At 41.6% G+C, this 18,614-nt stretch overlaps 1 protein-coding gene across 1 annotated transcript in view; it reads right to left on the reverse strand.

The window, feature by feature from the left end:
• LOC142750489 (protein kinase C delta type-like) overlaps positions 1 to 18,342 on the reverse strand; it is a 33,540-nt gene extending 15,198 nt beyond the window's left edge. The window contains exons 1-4 of the mRNA XM_075859491.1: positions 18,066 to 18,342; positions 15,338 to 15,438; positions 1,467 to 1,637; positions 149 to 240 (exon numbers count right to left, since the gene is read on the reverse strand). Coding sequence (XP_075715606.1) covers positions 149 to 240; positions 1,467 to 1,637; positions 15,338 to 15,438; positions 18,066 to 18,342 — 641 coding nt within the window. The remainder of the gene's footprint in view (positions 1 to 148; positions 241 to 1,466; positions 1,638 to 15,337; positions 15,439 to 18,065) is intronic.
• Between the last annotated feature and the right edge of the window lie 272 nt (positions 18,343 to 18,614).

Below are 18,614 nucleotides of genomic sequence, written 5' to 3' on the forward strand. Positions count from 1 at the left end.
ATCCTATGTACTGTCCTCTTATAAATGGAAGCTATCATTGGACCTTGTATTCGGGCATGGGGGCTAACACTCTATCCTATGTACTGTCCTCTTATAAATGGAAGCTATCATTGGATCTTGTATTCTTATTAGCCTACGACTACTTTACCGTGCACTGGGGATGTCAAGTCGCCCCTTCCGCTGCAGGAATTGATGGAAATCTCCGCAGTTGACGTACTCCATTCCAAGAAGCACAAGCCCCTAATACACAGAACAGAGACAGAAGACTGATAATGCAGATGATAAAGTTACCAAATGATTGGAGCTTCTACACTCCTACTATACAGAACCCATCATCAGTTATCACCTCATCCCCATAGACATAGACTACATGAAGACGGGAGGATAGGACAGGTATATTCTGTATGATGGATCAGTAACCCCTTACTGGTGATAATATAGTTACAGCTGGACACCGGACGCAGGAGAAGTGTGACTTATTATTTGCTCTCTATGTGTAGAATATTCTCTCTATACTAGTGCAATGTATATACTGGGATACATGACATCACACATTGCTTTCCATGTCCCAACATTATAAGATGTCAATAAGAGTGACATCCATAGAAGTGACAGCTCCCCCTATTGGCAGCTGCGCTGCATGTAGACAGAATTATATCCTGTATTATGTCAGGAGAACAGAGTTCCCCTATAAAGATATATTAATAAATTGTCCAGCCTGGAATTATGGAGCTGAACACAGATTATTTTTCAGCCCATAATAAAGGCATCATCCAGTAGTAAGAGTAGAAGGTATTCTTTCCTCATGTGTCAGAGGGGCAGACGTTGACAGGCAGCTAAACTCTTTCCCAGCAATTCATTGACTCAGGAGCGATGTCCAAACTTGAACTTTTATTGCAAGGATGGTGTGAAAGTAAGAAACAGAGAGATAATGCGCTTACTGTAGTACAGCAGCAGGTAACAACACACTACTATACAAAGCTTTGTCATCATGTGCATTATATACAAGAACATGAGCACAGAGATGATGAGTGGAGATAGACAGACACACAGGAAGATGCTGTCCTATGTGTAACAGGCATGGCCACTGACTGGTGTCTATAACAGCCGGAGACATGCAAAACACCACCATATGCATCAACATAGAAACCTACAACGCTAGATGGTCATGTGTACATACCAGCCATGCTACCGTAGGCTCGGATCAAGACGATGTATTTACATACTGCTTGTGTAACAGTACAATCTGAAAATGGCTGCTACAGAGCGGACTTGGTGATGTCAGCAAGTTCATAGGTGATAGATACGGTGGCTCTCATGGGACATACAATGGATTGTAGGCTAGTTTACTTAAACTACTGCAGAAAACAGCCACTAGAGGGAGCTATCACAACATTAACACAGAATACAGCAACTATATAGATGAAAGACTGCCTATGGCATGACAGAAGGAATAATAAATGTACCTTGGTCTGGAAAGCAAATTCTCCATGGAGAAGGAAGGGGCTGCCAGATGCAAGTTGTAACACCCGCCGCTCCACCGTCGCGCGCTCCTCTCCTTCGGCAAGCAGGTCTCTCTTGGCGATGACTTTGACAGCAAATTGGTGGCGAGTGTAGATGTCTTCCGCCAGCACCACCTAGAAAAACATTATTAATGAGGGATCTGCATGAAATGTGTTGGGGACAAGAAATAATCCATAAGTAACAGTAATGTTACTACACATTTACATGTAACTGTTAGTCTACCCTCCACGGCTCCAATCCATGTTACAGACTCAAACTGGGGATTTGTATTTTTAAGGTGGTATTCCCAATATGGAAACGTCTTCTTATCCTGTAATACACATCCAGCAACAACAGGCTCAGCAGATTCTGTTCTTATATTTGCCTATTTTGCATAGAAATCATTAGTTGGCAATGATTATTGTGACTTAATAGATTTTCTAGGACTTGCCAGGTCCTCATAGATAAATTTACCGTAAGGCCGGGATCACACAGTTTTTAGATCCTTTTTTTTTAGCTCAGCCCAGGAGTGGACACAAAAGAAATAAGATGCATCAGTATTGTCTTTATACCTTTTGGATTCACTCCTGGCTTTGGCTCAAAAAACTGAGCCAAAAACTGAATCAACATTGTCTGTGTGATCCTGGACTAATGTTAAAATTTGTTTGTAGATAATGAAGGGATTTTATAACATATATTTATTGTAAAAACACCTTCTTTTCTCCTGTCAGATATATTTTGGCTTGTGACTGAGGTCGTTACAACAAAAATATTCTGTATTTCAGTGCAGGGACTGACAGAATGATCCAAATGTTTGTAGTAAGTTCCCATTTAAGTTAACTAGCAACTAGCAAAAATTGCAGCCTCCAGAACTAAAATGATTGTCATAAGGATGGGCAAAGATGGCAGAATGCGCCAGTGCAGGAAAAGCAAGGGCTCTCACTCGGTTGTGGCCTGTGGATAGGCAATAAAGGTTGCGAGTAGGAAAACCCCTTTAACCCCTTAAGGACACAGCCTGTTTTGGCCTTATAGTCACAGCCCATTTTCAAATCTGACATGTGTCAGTTTAGGTGGTAAAAACTTTGAGAGAGAGCATGTGACCGGATGTAGCCTCCATGGCCGCAAGTCGTCAGGTTTACTTACCTCCTGACGCCCGCAGCCATGGATCTGTGAGCGCAGGTCCCCATCTCCTTCCTAGGAGACGCCAGCGCTCACTTCCGCTCCGGTCTGCTGTGTCCAGTAGGGTGCGCGCGCACGCTCGTGCCCGCTCTTAAAGGGCCAGCGCGCACATGTAAACAATCACTATCATCAACTCACATGATTTCCTGGACTATAAGTGGGCCACCACCCTTCTGATCCTTGCCTGAGCGTTGTTTATCATATCCTAGTTTGTCTAAGCAAATGGTCTACTAGTGTTTTCCAGTTCCAGTGTTCCCTCTTCCTGTATCCCGTATCCTGCTCTAGTGCCATGCTGTAGTCATGCTGTGCTGTATCTGCGCCTGTCCTGCTGCTCCACGCCTGACATCTTCCCGCTGCCTAGTCCCAGCCGAGCCTGCCTTGCTACTGTCTGAGCTGCCACAGATACCTTATACGAACTGTGACCTGCACCCTGTTGGCCAGCTGCCATATCGCCAAGGCGGTATGGCCCAGTGGTTCCACGAACCCAATGTGACACCGGATGTGACGGTCGACAGGCTCCTCCTCTGCAATGTCCTGGCTCCTCCTCTGCTCCCCCGCTGCACTACATTGATGCTTGGTATCTAGCACTAAGCCCCAGCCTCTCCTGTGTGATGTGGCCGGTACGCTGCCTTTCACAGGCTCTGACATCGTCGGTGCTCAAGCTTTGGTTCCCGGTCCTCCTGCTTGATGTCTGGGGCAGTTGTTATGGTCGGCTGTAATAATTAAATGCACCCTGGTGCCTGGTTCTGGATCTCTTGCCGCTAATGAGTTCTGGCTCCCCTGTCTGTCCTGTCTCTACTGCCGCTTTGGATTCAGCATTACTGCATTATTGCCTTGATCACCTGCTATCTGGCAAGTGTTAGCACGCCGCACTAAAGCCTTGTACAAGTCCAAGAACAGGTCCAGCAATTCAGGACCGGGAGGGGGTTAGAATGTTCCTGTTAGTAACCACTGTATTGTCTATCAAATATTATACATGTTGTACCTGTCTTGAGAACGGTTTGAGGGCTATTATTTGCAGTTTTTGAATTAATATCACATAAAAGGATTTCTGCTTGAGAAAGCAGTATAGAAATCGTTGAGTCAAGTGGTTAAAAATTACTGATACTGCTGATTATCTTTCTCCAAGAGGGACTGTGTTCAGTTATTTTTTCATTACGTATTATGCATTGGCGAGTGTTCTAGTCTTTCTCCTGGCTAGATTATACACCGGGTATTTGATATGTCTCCAAAAGAAACAGGACAAGGATGGCGCACCAGCGAGCAAAATATATAGGGGGCGATCTGGGGGTAAAGCTGCATCCTCTAGGATGGACAAGTTCCTATCTTCTCCCGCTCCTGTGACCTCTAGAGGGAAACAAGGCAATTTGGAAAAGCATTTTAGCCCAACAGGAGAGGAGTCAGGGAGCGTGCATGGAGAGGACGATGCTTGTCTGAGACTCCAACTATGAAGGCAATATTGCAGACTCAAAATCTAGAGGGGTCCATGGTAGATTTAACCCCTTCCCGACATCTGTCGTATATATACGGCGCACATCGGGTGGGGGAGTATGGAGCGGGCTCACGGGCTGAGCCCGCTCGTAGGACAGGTGTGTTACAGCCGACACTTCTGGGTAACCAGCACAATCCCACTCGAGCATGATCCCACTAGCTTAACCTGTTAAATGCTAAGGTCAATATCGACCGTGGCATTTAAATCACTGAAAACAGAGGGGGTGACCCACTGTAACGTTCCAATGGCCCCCCCGGCAGAGAGATTGTGGGTGCCATTGGTTTGCATGGCAGCCTGGGGGCCTGATGAAGGCCCCCAAGTCTGCCATCTTTGTACTACTATGAAGTATTGCAGTATATCGTGCAAGCGATCCAACAATTGGTAGTTCAAGTTCCCTATGGGGGACAAGTAAAAAAACAGTAAAATAAAAAATTGTAATAAATAAAAAAATTCAACTAATTAAAAGTTAAAAAAAAACCTTTTCCCATTTCCCTCAAGCACAATGTAAAAAAAATAAAAATGAACATAACTGGTATCGACTGTAAACGTTTGAACTATTACAATATGTCATTATTTAGGCCACAAGGCGAATGCCGCAAAACATTAAAACCTCCTAAAAACTTCCTTTATCCCCATATGGGGCAATGAATTACTTAACCAGTTTGTAAAAGTAGAGGACAGTAGATTTTGGGTGAAGTGGGGTATTACGCAATTATCACTTTTTTTGTCAACGGGGTAATAAGAACCCCGGACACCTTACAAAGGGAGTTCGGTATTTTATCCGTATCCCTGTATTTGCACTATTTTCAAATAGTTCACGAGTGGGAAGTGACACGTGATAAAGAATGTTTTCAGATTGGTTCAGAGGAATTATTTATAAACCTGTATAATAGGGGAAAAGAAAAGGGGTCACTTCTTTGGTGTATCATGAGCTAAGTAGGTTTATGAATTGAGATAGCCCAGTAAGGGCAAATTTAAATGTAAAATGGGGAAAAGATTTGGAGAAGGATTATGTAGTCACATGGAGGGTGGTGTTCAAAGGAGTTAATAGTGTGTCACTAAATTATTCACATAAATTCTACCAGGTTTACACCGTTTGTACTTCACTCCTAAACGTCTGTATAGCATGGGTTGTAGAGAGAATGATACCTGTCCTAGGTGTAATATAGATCAGGCTGATCTCATACATTTGATGTGGTGATGCCCAAAGCTGCATGGATACTGCTTCTTTGTAATTGAAACCATTGAATCTATCTTAGGCATGGTTTTGGAGAACTCCGAAGGCTTAATGTTTTTTGGAGACCCCTCACAAGTACCAGGGCTGAAGCAGAGCAATGACTGATCTTATGATTCAGTTGTTTGTTTTTGGCAAGATTACAGATTTTGAGGAAATGGATTGTAAAGAATCCTCCAGTAGTGACTGAATGGCTAAAGGCAGTATTTAGAGTGCTGCTCTATGAAAGATCGCACTATCTCACAAAAGGGAGGTCTAAATATTTTTATAATAGATGGAGAAGTTGGATTGACCGGCTGCATATAAAGGACAAAGTTATTGCACTAAGGCCTCATGTTTGATTTTTTTTTTCTCTCTACTCATCTGCCTTGGCATCAGGAAAGGGATGGGTGTGTGGGGAGGGGGGTTGGGTATTGTATTTTCTTTTGTTTCTTGTTTATGATTGAATTATCCCAATAAAAAATAACCTGCAGAATGGAATAATCAAATCAAAAATATTATTTAAAAAAAAATACATTTGGAATGCTTTTATTTATCCACGCGGTACTGAGATTGTTTTCCCGTGACACATTGTACTCTGTTAGTGGTAAAATTTGGTCTATACATTCAGTGTTTATTTGTGAAAAACACAGAAATTTGGATAAAATCTGCAAAAATTAGTATTTTTCTACATTTATATGTATCTGCTTGTAAGACAGATAGTAATACCACGCAAAATGGTTACTAGTTAACATTTACCATATCGCTATTCTATGCTGGCATTGTTTTTTGAACGTCCTTTTATTTTTCTAGGAAGTTACAAGGCATATAACTTTAGCAGCAATTTCTCAAATTTTCAAGAAAACTTACAAAACCTATTTCCTTAGGGACCAGTTCAGTTCTGAAGTGGCTTTGAGGGCCCTAGATAATAGAAACGTCCCATAAATCACCCCATTTTAAAAACTGCACCACTCAAAGTTTCCAAAACAGAATTTAGAAAGTTTATTAACCCTTTAGGCGTTTCACAGAAATGAAAGCAAAGTGGAAGTGAAATGTACAAATTTAATTTTTTTGCAGGAAAATCATATAAACTCCATTTTTTTCTGTAACACAGAAGGTTTTACCAGAGAAACGCAACTCAATATTTATTGCCCAGATTCTTCAGTTTTTAGAAATATCCCACGTGTGGCCCTAGTGTGGTAATGGACTGAAACACCAGCCTCAGAAGCGAGAAATAGAGAAATAGCACCCCAACATTTGAAAAGCAATTTCTCCTGATTATGGCAATACCCCATATGTGGTAATAAACTGCTGTTCGAACACACTGCAGGGCTCAGAAGGGAAGGAGTGGCATTTGGCTTTTGGAGCTCAAGTTTTGCTGGAATGGTTTTTAGGCGCCATGTTACATTTGCAAAGCCCCTGAGGGACCGAAACAGTGGAAATCCACTGAAAGTGACCCCATTCAGGAAACTACAACCCTCATGGAATTCATCTAGGGGTATAGTGAGCATTTTGACCCCACAGGCTTTTTGCTGAATTTATTGGAATTAGGCCGTGAAAATGAAAAAGCACCCTATATTTGTACTTTATTTCTTCTGAGTAGAGAAACATCTCATACGTATATGGTCATAAACTGCTGTTTGGACACACGGCAGGGCTAAGAAAGGCAGGAGTGCTAGTTGACATGCAGATTTTTCTGGATTTGTTATTGGGCGCCATGTCGCATTTGCAGAGCCCCTGAGGTACCAGTACAGGGGGAACCCCTTAAAAGTGACTCCATTTTGGAAACTACACACTATCCAGGACATTGATCTAGGGATGTAGAGAGCATTTTGACCCCACAGGTGCTTCATAAATTTTATTAGAATTAGAAAATGAAAAATTAAATTTTTTCAAAAAATATGCAGTTTTAGTTCCCGATTTTTTATTTTCACAAGGGGGTAATAGGAGAAAAAACACCACACAATTTGTTAATCAATTTCTTCCGAGTGTGTCAATACCCCATATATGACCCTAAACTGCTGCTTTGGCACTTGGCAGGGCTCAAATTGGAAGGAGCACCATTTGGCTTTTGGAGTGAAGATTTTGCTGGATTGGTGTTTGGGCACTATGTCACATTTGCAGGGCCCCTGAGGTACTAGAGTACAGTGGAAAGCCCCAAGAGGTGACCCTATTTTGGAAACTACTCCCCTCAAGCAGGGCCGCACTGGGACTGAAATTCAGCCCTGGCATTTGAAAGCACACATGCCCACTTGCTGCGTGGTGAATGTGAAATATATTTGTACACTTGTAGGTTATGAGAAGGTGGTGAGTGCAGCATGATATAGTATATATCATATAGTCATGGCTGTACCTGGTATTACAACTCAGTCCATCAAAGGCGTTATCCAGTTTCAGCAAATTAATGTTATTTTTTGTATAATTAAAAGTTATACAATTTTCCAATAGAATTCCTCATGTTTTACGAGATCTCTGCTTATTGTTATTAAGAAAATGACAGTAATGCGTAAATGTATTTGCTTGAATTACCTAGTAGTGGCTGGGCACTGGGCAAACATTATTTTCAGACCCCCCTGTCTGGCCCTTGCCGTAGGTCTTACTATTTCTGACTGTCCTTAGCTGTGTCAGCCGACCCCACGCTGTTACTGAGTACGAAGGTGTGGGCAGGCGTACACAGAAATCACAAGGCCCACCAAGAAGGAAAAATTTTTACATGCACACTGCTAAATTACACCGCCGAAATAATAGCGTGTACTATGCCCAAATAATGCCATAGTGTACAGAACATACTGGGGGAATATTTTCTGGTGTAAAAAAGTCACAAATTTTGCAGCACACCATAGTTGTGCTAAAATGTGTGACTCTTTACTTTTCTCACTACTTTTGAAAAGGGGAGCGAATTTTAGCCAAAGGGGCGGGGCCTCCATCGGAATGACAGATTTATCATAATTTACGCAAGAAACTTGCTTAAATTATGCAACAAATCTAGACCGTCTAGTAGCAGGCCTAGATTTGCATTTTTGTTGCACGGACAGCCAAAGATGTGCCAAATATTTTAGGTGGTATGCACCTCTTTACCCCTTCTTGCTCCTGGATGTACTATTAGTTCATGATGAGCGCATCGTTTGCGCTCCATGACCTAATAGTACGTCACGGGAGGAAAGGCCAATCTGGCCCCCTCTCGGCACATACAGGAGCTGTGACAACTGCTGTCTCGTACAGCAGTTGTCACAGCTCCTTCAGCAGGGACTGATGGCGGTGGTCCCCGCTGAATAAGCCCTTAGAAGCCGCGTTCAATAACATTAGCGGCTTCATAGGAGTTAAAGCCCCATCGACGTCCCGCAACATGATCGCGGGCGCCTATGGTTGCTATGGCAACCAGAGGAATAACAATGGCCTATGCCATCTACGGAAGCCTTGTGGGTCCTGACAGCTCTAATACACTGCACTACACATGTAGTACAGTGTGCTAGAATAGCGATCAGGGCCTCCTGCCCTCAAGTCCCCTAGCGGGACATAAAAAAAAGTTCAAAAAAAATTGTGGAACAATAAAAAGATAAAAGTTTAAAAGTAATTAAAGTAAAAATACCCCTTTTTTCCCTATCAGTCCTATATTATTAAAAAAATAAAAAAATAAACTATACATAATTGGTATCGCCGTGTCCGTAACGGCCTGAACTACAAAAGTATTTTGTTATATAGCTTGCACGGCGAACGTTAATAAAAAGTAATCAAAAAGGCGCATGTACCCAAAAATGGTACTGATCGAAACTACAGTTCGTTACGAAAAAACAAGCCGTCACGTGGCTTTCTTGATTGAAAAATAAAAAAGTTATGGCTCTTAGAATATGGCAACACAAAAAGTAAATACGTTTTTATAAAAAGCATTTTATTGTGCAAACGCCATAAGACATAAAAATACTATAAACCTATGGTATCGCCGTAATCATATCGCTCCGCAGAATAAAGTGAATATGTCATTTATAGCGCACGGTGAAAGCTTTAAAAAAAAAGAAGTAAAAAACAATACTAGAATTGCTGTCTTTTAGTCGCCACACCTCACAAGAAATAAAATAAAAACTGATCAAAAAGTCCAATGCACCACAAAACCTCTCCAAACCTGATATGGTGCCTAAAATATATTTTAATAAAAAGGAGGCTCCAAAATCCTCTAGGTGCTCCTTTGCTTCTGAAGCCTGTGCTTCAGTCCATTAGCACGCTAGGGCCAGAATAACTGCAGAGTCTGGGAAATAAATATTGAGTTGTGTTTCTCTGGTAAAACCTTGTGTTATACAGAAAAAAAATTCATAAAAAATTAAGTTTCACCTCTGCTTTACATTTCTGTAAAACGCCTATAGGGTTAAGAAACTTTATAAATGCTGTTTTGAATAGTTTGAGGGGGTCTAGTTTTTAAAATGGGATGATTTATGGGGGGTTTCTAACATATGGGCCCCTCAAAGCCACTTCAGAACTGAACTGGTACCTAAAAAGAAAGGCTTTTGAAATTTACTTCAAAATATGACAAATTCCTGCTTATGTTCTATGACTTTTAACATCCTAGAAAAATAAAAGAATGTTCAAAAAATGATTCCAACATAAAGTAGACATATGGGATATGTGAACTAGTAACTATTTTGTGTGGAATTACTATCTGTCTTACAAGCAGATACATTTAAAATTAGAAAAATGTTATTTTTTCCAATCTTTCTATTCAATTTTGCTATTTTTCACAAATAAACACTAAATATATCGACCAAATTTTACCACTAACATAAAGTGCAATGTGTCATGAGAAAACAATTCGGAATCGCTTTGATGGGGGATTTTAATAAAATACCGTCAACTCTAATGAAATGTAATTTAGCATTTCTCCCAAGCATCCCAGTTTTTTTATTGCTTTTTTTTGTAGGATTGCATTGCGAAAGGAGTCGTAGGCCAGGATCACACACTCAGTTTTGATGCAGTATTTGGTTCAGTAGTAATGGACACAAGAAAAGAAGATGCACCAGTCTTTTCTCTATACCTTTCCTTCCTTTTAGAGCCACTTCTTGTTTTGGCTCAAAAAAACGGAGCAAAAAACTGAATCTAATTTGTGTGTGTGATCCAGACATTATCCAGAGATAGGTGTATCCTGCAATGTTAGTATCTGGGAGGGTTTGTGGGCATTCCTTAGCGGATTGGGCAGGGCTTAAAATGTTGCGTGGGTGGGGGGGGTGTGCTGTAGCTGTAGTTGTAAAAAAAAACATGCATTGTGTGAAAATACCTTTACCCCCACAAACACCACAAAAAAGGCTCTGTAATCCCCCTCTTACAGTACACAGGGCCCATAAACCCCCACATACAACTCCTATCTCCACAAAGTACACAAACCTAAATAGCCCCCAGCACACAGTATCCTCTCATCCTTTCCCCACCAACATCACACAGAATCCTAAACCCCCCCCCCCGCCCCATAAAGCACAGAGTATGTGAAACAATGTCTCCCCTACATAACATAACTACACATGACCCTGCATCAGCCACTCACCAGCCCAGATATCTACAGAAGACTGTTCCAGTGTCTCCAGGTTGCAGATGGTTCTGCATCCTCCTCCTGCTGGTGTTCTTTCACTCAATGACAGGAAGCAGTGGATGTTACCAGGAAGCCTCCCCCTCCACATAAGCCTGTGCAGCCAGAGAGCCCTCCCCTTCCATGTCCTGCTCCGGATCATGTGCAGTCAGAGCTTCCCTCTTGGTAATTGGTGGGGCACCTGTCAGCTGACAGGCTTTCTACCAATCAGAGCTTCTGCTCAGTAAAAGGGTAACTCTTATCTGCCGGCTGAAGCAGCAGCTCGGAGCATGACATAATGTCAGAGCAGCCTCCGAGCAGCAGCATAAACGTATTATCCCTGTCTCTCCCTTATATAGTTCAAAGAGTGCACTGTGCTGTTGGGGAAAGAGGAGAGCAGCCCATTGGGACACCAGCCCATCTGGCATTTGCCAAAATTGCCAGATGGGCAGTCCGGCTCTGCCCTCAAGGCATTTATCATTTTCCTGCACATATGACAGGGCTTAGGAGTGAAAGAGCACAATGCGCATTTTAGGCCTATTTTGGTGATTTTCCTAGCACTGGCCCACAATTGCAGGGCTCTAAGATCAAAAAGTAAAACAAGCCCCCAAATAATGATTCCCATTTTGGAAACCACACCCTTTCTTAGTGAGCATTTTGACCCCGCATGTGTTTTTTTCACTAGAAATGGTGCAAAATGAAATGTGCAATTTTCCACTGATATGCCATTTTAGTGCACAATATATTATGCCCAGTTTGTGCCTCTGCTGACAAATACCTCATAAACTGTTAAGCGGGTTCTCCTGGGTATGGGAATGCCATTTATGTGGAAATAAACTGCAGTTTGGGCACACTGTAGGGTTCAGAAGGAAGGGAGTGTCATTTGGCTTTTGGAGAACGGATTTTGCTTGGTAGTACTTTTCTTTGGGGCAATACCAAATATGTATACTTTTTTTTTTTTTAATTCCTATAATTAAATATTTATTATGGGAAAAAAGGTGGTTATTGTTTTTTTAAGTTTGAACTTTTATTTTTATTTTTGTATACAACATATTTATTTACTTTTTTAAAACTTTTTTTTTTTTTGTCCAACTAGGAGAATTGAAGGCTACATCACTGATCTCGATTCTAATACATTGCACTACCTACGTAGTGCAATGCATTCGAGCTGTCAGTGTCACTCTGACAGCAAGCCTCTTAGGTCAGGGCCTAATAGGCTTCTGTACTTGGCAGACCAGGAGGCCATTGTTAGGCCTCAGGTTGCCATAGCAGGGGTGCCGATTGGCTAGAAACAACCTAGATGCCACGGTCGCTGTTAACTGTGGAATCTAATGGGCTAATGGTGGGGATCGGGGCTAGCTCTGGTCCCTGCCATTATAGCAGGTAGTCAGTTGTAACATACAGCTGATGCCACGTGGCACGGCTCAGCTTCTGAGCCAGTGCCATCTTCTTGGCGATGACAGCAATCCTCTTAGGCCCCGCTTCTGGCAGGGCCTACTAAACTTCTGTACTTAGCAGACCAAGAGACTATTGTTAGGCCTCCGGTTGCCATAGCAACCATCGGCACCCCCGCGATTGCGTAATGGGGGTGCCGCTGGGTTAGAAAACACCTAGATGCCGCGGTCGCTTTTGACCGCGGCATCTAAGGGATTAATCTGCAGGATCAGATGCTAACTCCGGTCTTGGCCGTTACAGCAGGGTGTCAGCAGTTATGTACAGCTGACACCTGCTGGTGATGGTGCAGGCTCAGATTATGAGCCTGCTCCACCATTGTCACATACAGTTACACGATGTTCTACTAAGTCATTAGCTGCAACGATGTAACTATACGTGACATGGGAACACTATGATATATAATTTCTATTGCTATATTTAAGGTTGCCTCCACACCTCATCGTTGGACCTGACAGGGTCTGCAGAAAACACACTGGCAAGTTTCCATTCCCCCAACCGTCCTGTTAACCGGTAGATAACCTGTAAATTTGTTGCCATAATCATAACGACCCACATAAAAAGATATTATGTTATTTATGGCCTCAAGGCTAAATATTGCTACGTCCTCAAGGGATTAAAGCAGCCCTGAAGTTATGTCAGCCCCATTTACTGAAAGGCTATGTAAACATTTAAAAGTGTTTTTTGGTTTTTTTAAATAATAAAAATGTCAGTCAATCTGTTTTGTGCAACTTTCAAATTCTTTTTTTTATGAAAAAATATTTTTACTTTTTGATAGACCCCTGTTCTATATCCTGTATACAGAGCAGCTGTATCTTGCACTAAATCCTGTACCCGTCAGGTCCGCAGGACTGACGGGTTCAGTGAAAGCGGGGATCCACCTGTTATCCATCACATCTAAGTTCATAACTTAGATGTGATAGATTACAGATGGATCCTGCATGCCGACCCACTGACACTGAACCAGTCAGAGAATACAGAGCAGCTGTATCTCAAAAAGTAAAAATAATTTTTAATAAAAACTAATTTGAAAGTTGCATCAAACACACTAACTGACATTCTCAAAAAAAAAAAAAAATCACTTTCAAATTCCGTATGGAATTTTGAGGTAGATTTTGATCTGCCTGCACACCGTTTGCCGTGGTTTTCGTGGCGGGTTTTGCCCGCGGTCATTGAGCGCCGCGGGCAAAAAGCACTGTGAAAAACGCTTTGTCTGCCTCCCATTGATGTCAATTGGAGGTCAGAGATGTAAACGCCCGAAGATAGGGCATGTCGCTTCTTTTTTCCGCGAGACGGTTTTTACGCTCGCGGGAAAAAAACGCCTCCGCCTCCCATTGAAATCAATGGGAGGCATTTTCGGCCGCTTACTGGTGCGTTTTCCGACTTGGTTTAAGCGTCAAAAAAATTGTCAAAAGACTCTGTGTGAACTGGCCCTAGCTCTGCAGAAAAAATGCTGGAGAGACTGCAGTCCCTTCATTCTATAGATCCTGGGGGTCCAAACTGTTTAGCCCCCACAGTAACCTCGAGTGATTCTGATAAAAACTCTACAATATTTTGTACATCCATCTTTAGTTTTCTTCCAAGCCACCTGCAGCATATGAGGAGTAGTCTGCCAGTTTACCCCCGCTGACTTCTAGCGCACTGAGTGACTACATTTCCTAGGATTCTAAGGCTCTGTTCACATCACGTTTGTGATGTATTATATATACAAAATAACTCCTATAGCAATTCAAATAAGGGGCTAGATGCTATTGAAGTAAAGCATACTCTTTAAGTAACAGGAAAGGCAACTCCCATATATATATATTTATACAATGGAGGGGAAAAAGGAGCATGGAAGCCATATAGTAAAAATAAACAGCTTTAAATACCTCACAATCATCTCTTGGACTGTCCAATACTCTCCCCATATGTTATAGGTAGTCTGCCATATCGTGTTCACACCGGAACTGTATAGAGTCTTCCTGTCCTTTTTGTACCTTTTAAACACTTTGTATGTATGTCAATATGTGTTAATAAAGCTGTTTATTTTTACTATATGGCTTCCATGCTCCTTTTTCCCCTCCATTCTATAAACTTTTGTGATGTATGTTTAGGTTGTCCCATCAGATGTAGCGCCTTTTAGATTGGAGTTGCCACGCCGATCAGCTGATCATAGCTGCTCTGGCTCCTGGCCACTTTGACAAACAGCTGATTTTGCCGGGAAAGCCGCAACCAGCCAGACATTACATCTAGCAGCTATCATAAACGGACGGCTCAAATATGCCAGAGCGTCTCTGTGTTCTGGCTCATAGAGGAGGATCCGGAGCGAGGGGACCGCACTCTAAGATATCAATATGCCCTGATATAGCATTTGGATAGGGGTCGTCTTCAAAAGACAACTGCTTTAACAGGAAAGCTGAGCCGAGGAAGGGGCTAGGGGAGGGGTGGAGGGTGTTCTCTACAGTGCAATAAGCAGAAGGGGCGACCTGGCTCCATTATTTCAGCTATAATGCAGAACTCCATAAATACCAACACCCTAATATAATATAATATCTTCGCACTACACAAGTATTCTGATAATATCATGCAGGTCTATGGAAAGATGTTCCTATTTATGCCATTTCCTGTTATGTTACATAAAGTGGCTCAAGTGGTGAAGATTAATTTTATGCCATATGGCGGACTCAGTGCGATTATATATTACATGGTCACATGTCACTATACGGTCCGCAATTGCGGTCTGGGCTCATTGAAATCAATGCCCATCTTGTGTGCACACTCTGTGGCTGCGGACGGACTTCGGATGACACTTCGCGGCTCGTCTGTGCCGTAATAACGGATTGTGCACACCTCTACGGTTGTGTGCATGAGGCCTTAGTAGGAGTTGTTCAGATGGATGTTGATTTAGGATGTAGTCTATTAGGAGCAGTAATTGTAACAATAGGTTTACATTATTCTGAATTCTTACCTTTCCAAAACTACCCCGGCCGAGCACTTGATGGAACGTTAATCTCTTGATGTTATCAGAGATTGTGCTGCCGGGGTAGGACCGCCCAGCACCGCTGTCTCCTAGAAAAAAGAGAAAAGAGAGACATTAAGAACAAAGGAAAATTAACTTCACATTATTCACAATGAACAGGATTTTATTTATCTAAGCAGAGATTTATGATTTGGACAGGTTGGGGACATGCAGATACCTAGAATTATATTATTACTGATATAGAAGCATTGAGGATCTCTGTAAAATAACCAGATTGTGTTTTTAGGAGAATACTGAGAAATGGAGGATAAATAATACACAAGGACAGTAACAAAAAAATATAATACCTTCTAATGATGAGGACGCATTCTTTATATCACAGCTCTTTTACTTTACATTAAAACTTAAAGTGGTTGTCTCATGAAAACAACCCTATCCATATGCCCTATTAGAGTATATGGACGTCATAGAGGGGTGTCTCATGAAGACAACCCTATCCATATGCCCTATTAGAGTATATGGACGTCATAGAGGGGTGTCCTCTGCTTGGGACCCCTTTGAGCTGAAGTGGCTCCTTCGCTGGCAGACTCGAAAACATCCATGTATTACATAGAAAGATATTCATCTGAAGAGCTGCCATGTGATACTACGCTTCCCCTGCGGCTAACGCTGTAGAAGAAATGCTTGGATGGCTGTGGTCTAACCTAGAAAAATCAGCTGATTGCCAGGAGTGCCGGGAGCCAGACCGATCACCTAATCCAAAATTAAAGGGGTTGTCTGTGGTGAGACAACCCTTTTAACTTCACATGCGGTGGATTTGCGGCGTGTTATCACTGCAGATTCGCCGCTAAAAGTTTTACAAACCGCCATCCTCAGGCTGCATGGACAAATATGCAACATGCAGTTTAACCCTTTCCCGTGGCTAACCTGTAGATTTACGTCGGGAAAGGGTAATTAAACATGGCACCTGCTTAGAAGTCGAGCGGGCGCAATAACCATTGGTCTCTGCTGTGTTACACAGCAGGGACCCAGCGGCAATGCTTGCGATCAGAGACATCTCTGATCGCAAGTATTTAACCCCTCAGATGCCAATGTCAGATGTGACCTCTGGCATCTGAGGGGTTTTCACTTTCAGTTTCACTTTACCGGTGGTCACCGGCTCCTGCCATGCAAGATCGCGTGAGCCGGTGTATTCCTCTAGCAGCTGAGAGCCTTCTGAACGCACCCAGCCCTGCTATAGGAAGATTGCTATTGAGACCTGCCTGTGGTAGGTCTCAATAGCAATGTACTGATTTTCCCATAGACTGCATCCCAATACTGGGATATTGCAGTCTATGGCATAAGCAATCTACTGATCGCAGGTTCAAGCCCCCTAGGGGGCTAAAAAATAGTAATAAAAAGTTTTTCAAAATAGTTAAAAAAAATTATAAAAATTCACCCCCCTTTCCCTAGATCACATATAAAAATAAATAAACAATAATAAACATAAACACATTAGGAATCCGAATCTGAAAATGCCTGAACTATAAAAATATAAAAATGTTTATCGAATACGGTGAACATCATAGCTGGAAATAAGATCAAAATGGGCGAATCACGTTTTTTTTGCCACTTCAACACCCCAAAATAATTGAGTAAAAAGTTATCTAAATGCCAGACCTTCACCAAAATTATATAAATAAAAACTACATATTTACCTGTAGAAAAATATGTCCTACACAGCTCTATACACAGAAATGTAAAAAGTTACGAGGATCACAAATGCAAAACATTTTTTCTTTCTTTCAAACTTTTAGATTTTTTTAAAGGTATTAAAACATAATAAAAACTATTTAAATTTGGTATCACCGTGATCGTATTGACCCGCAGAATAAAGGTAACATGACATTTTCACCATACAGTGAACACTATAATGACGAAATCCATAAGAAAATGGCAGAACTGCTGTTTTTTTTCCAATTCCACAATTCTGAATTTTTTTCCAGCTTCCCAGTACATCACACATAATATTAAAAAGTGCCATTAGAAAGTACATTTTGACCCGTAAAAATTAAGCCCTCATATGACTGTGTCAACGAAACAATAAAAAAGTTATGGCTTTTTGAAGGCGGAGAAAAAAAAAAAAGCATAAAAATGAAAATTTTTCTGTTCTTAAAAGGGTTAAAATGGCTTCCAAGGCTAGAAAGAATGGTTAGCCATGACTATTTTTTTATGCCATGGCTTAATGTGAATAGAGATTTTATTAGGGAATGCTGCCATGTGTGGATAATCCCTATACACCTATAATATCTAGTGGCTTCACTATTGGTGAAGACCACCAGAAGATTTTGTGTCTTTTCTTCTGAATACCCTTGTGAGTTTTCTATTTAATACATTTAGCAGTTACAGATTTTGTTACATAGTGTAACTATACACTGAAGATGTAACTGTCTACAATATAAGGACATGGACTGGGACAATAGGTGGAGAATCCTCTGCTCCCAGTTTCTTGTCCATTTTATAAACCACATCCACCAAATATAAGATATAAAAGGGTTTTTGGTACTTCCCATTGTACAGTGGGAACGTTTTGCATTGATTTGGAATAATGTTGTGTCGCTTTTGGCTATGAGTAAAAGTGCAGTAAAATAGCTTTATGTTGGAGTTAGAGATACTTGTATATGTGAATCTATAGGTCTTCATGTTGTCCGTGTCACCCTGATCTATATTTCTCTACCTTTTCCCCTGGTGTCCTCCTTCCTTTCCTCTTCTTTCTTGATTGCAGAGTTCTTTTCTTCACTTGAGTCCAAGATTAGGATCTTCTCCTCTTCTCCATGCCCTTCTTCTTCCTGGTCTTGAAGATCTATCTTCTTCTGCCAGATGATCTTCTGTCCTGAGCCAATTCTCCTCTTCCTCCCCTGGCTCTTCTTCATTGATGTCTTCTCATCTTCCAATGAGTCAACGACATCTCTTCTCCTCTTCCCTCCTCGTCTTCCAATCTCCTCTTTCTCCATTTTTGATTGCTGCTCCATAAAGCTGCTCCACATCCACAGTCTGCGCCAACTGTCACCTGTTCTGCCAACAGCCGTTCAAATCTCAAGATTCAAATTGCCCGCATGCCACTGGTCATGTGATTAATAATTGACCAAACATATATTCTATATAGATACATATACAGCACCATCACTTCTTTTCTATGAGAATTATAATCATTGCTCATTTATTACTATAAACTCCAATGGCTTTAATTTCATATATTTTATCCATTCTGTCAACTTTTATTTCA

The sequence above is a fragment of the Rhinoderma darwinii genome, chromosome 3, assembly GCF_050947455.1.
Source record: "Rhinoderma darwinii isolate aRhiDar2 chromosome 3, aRhiDar2.hap1, whole genome shotgun sequence".
NCBI classification, from domain to species: domain Eukaryota; kingdom Metazoa; phylum Chordata; class Amphibia; order Anura; family Rhinodermatidae; genus Rhinoderma; species Rhinoderma darwinii.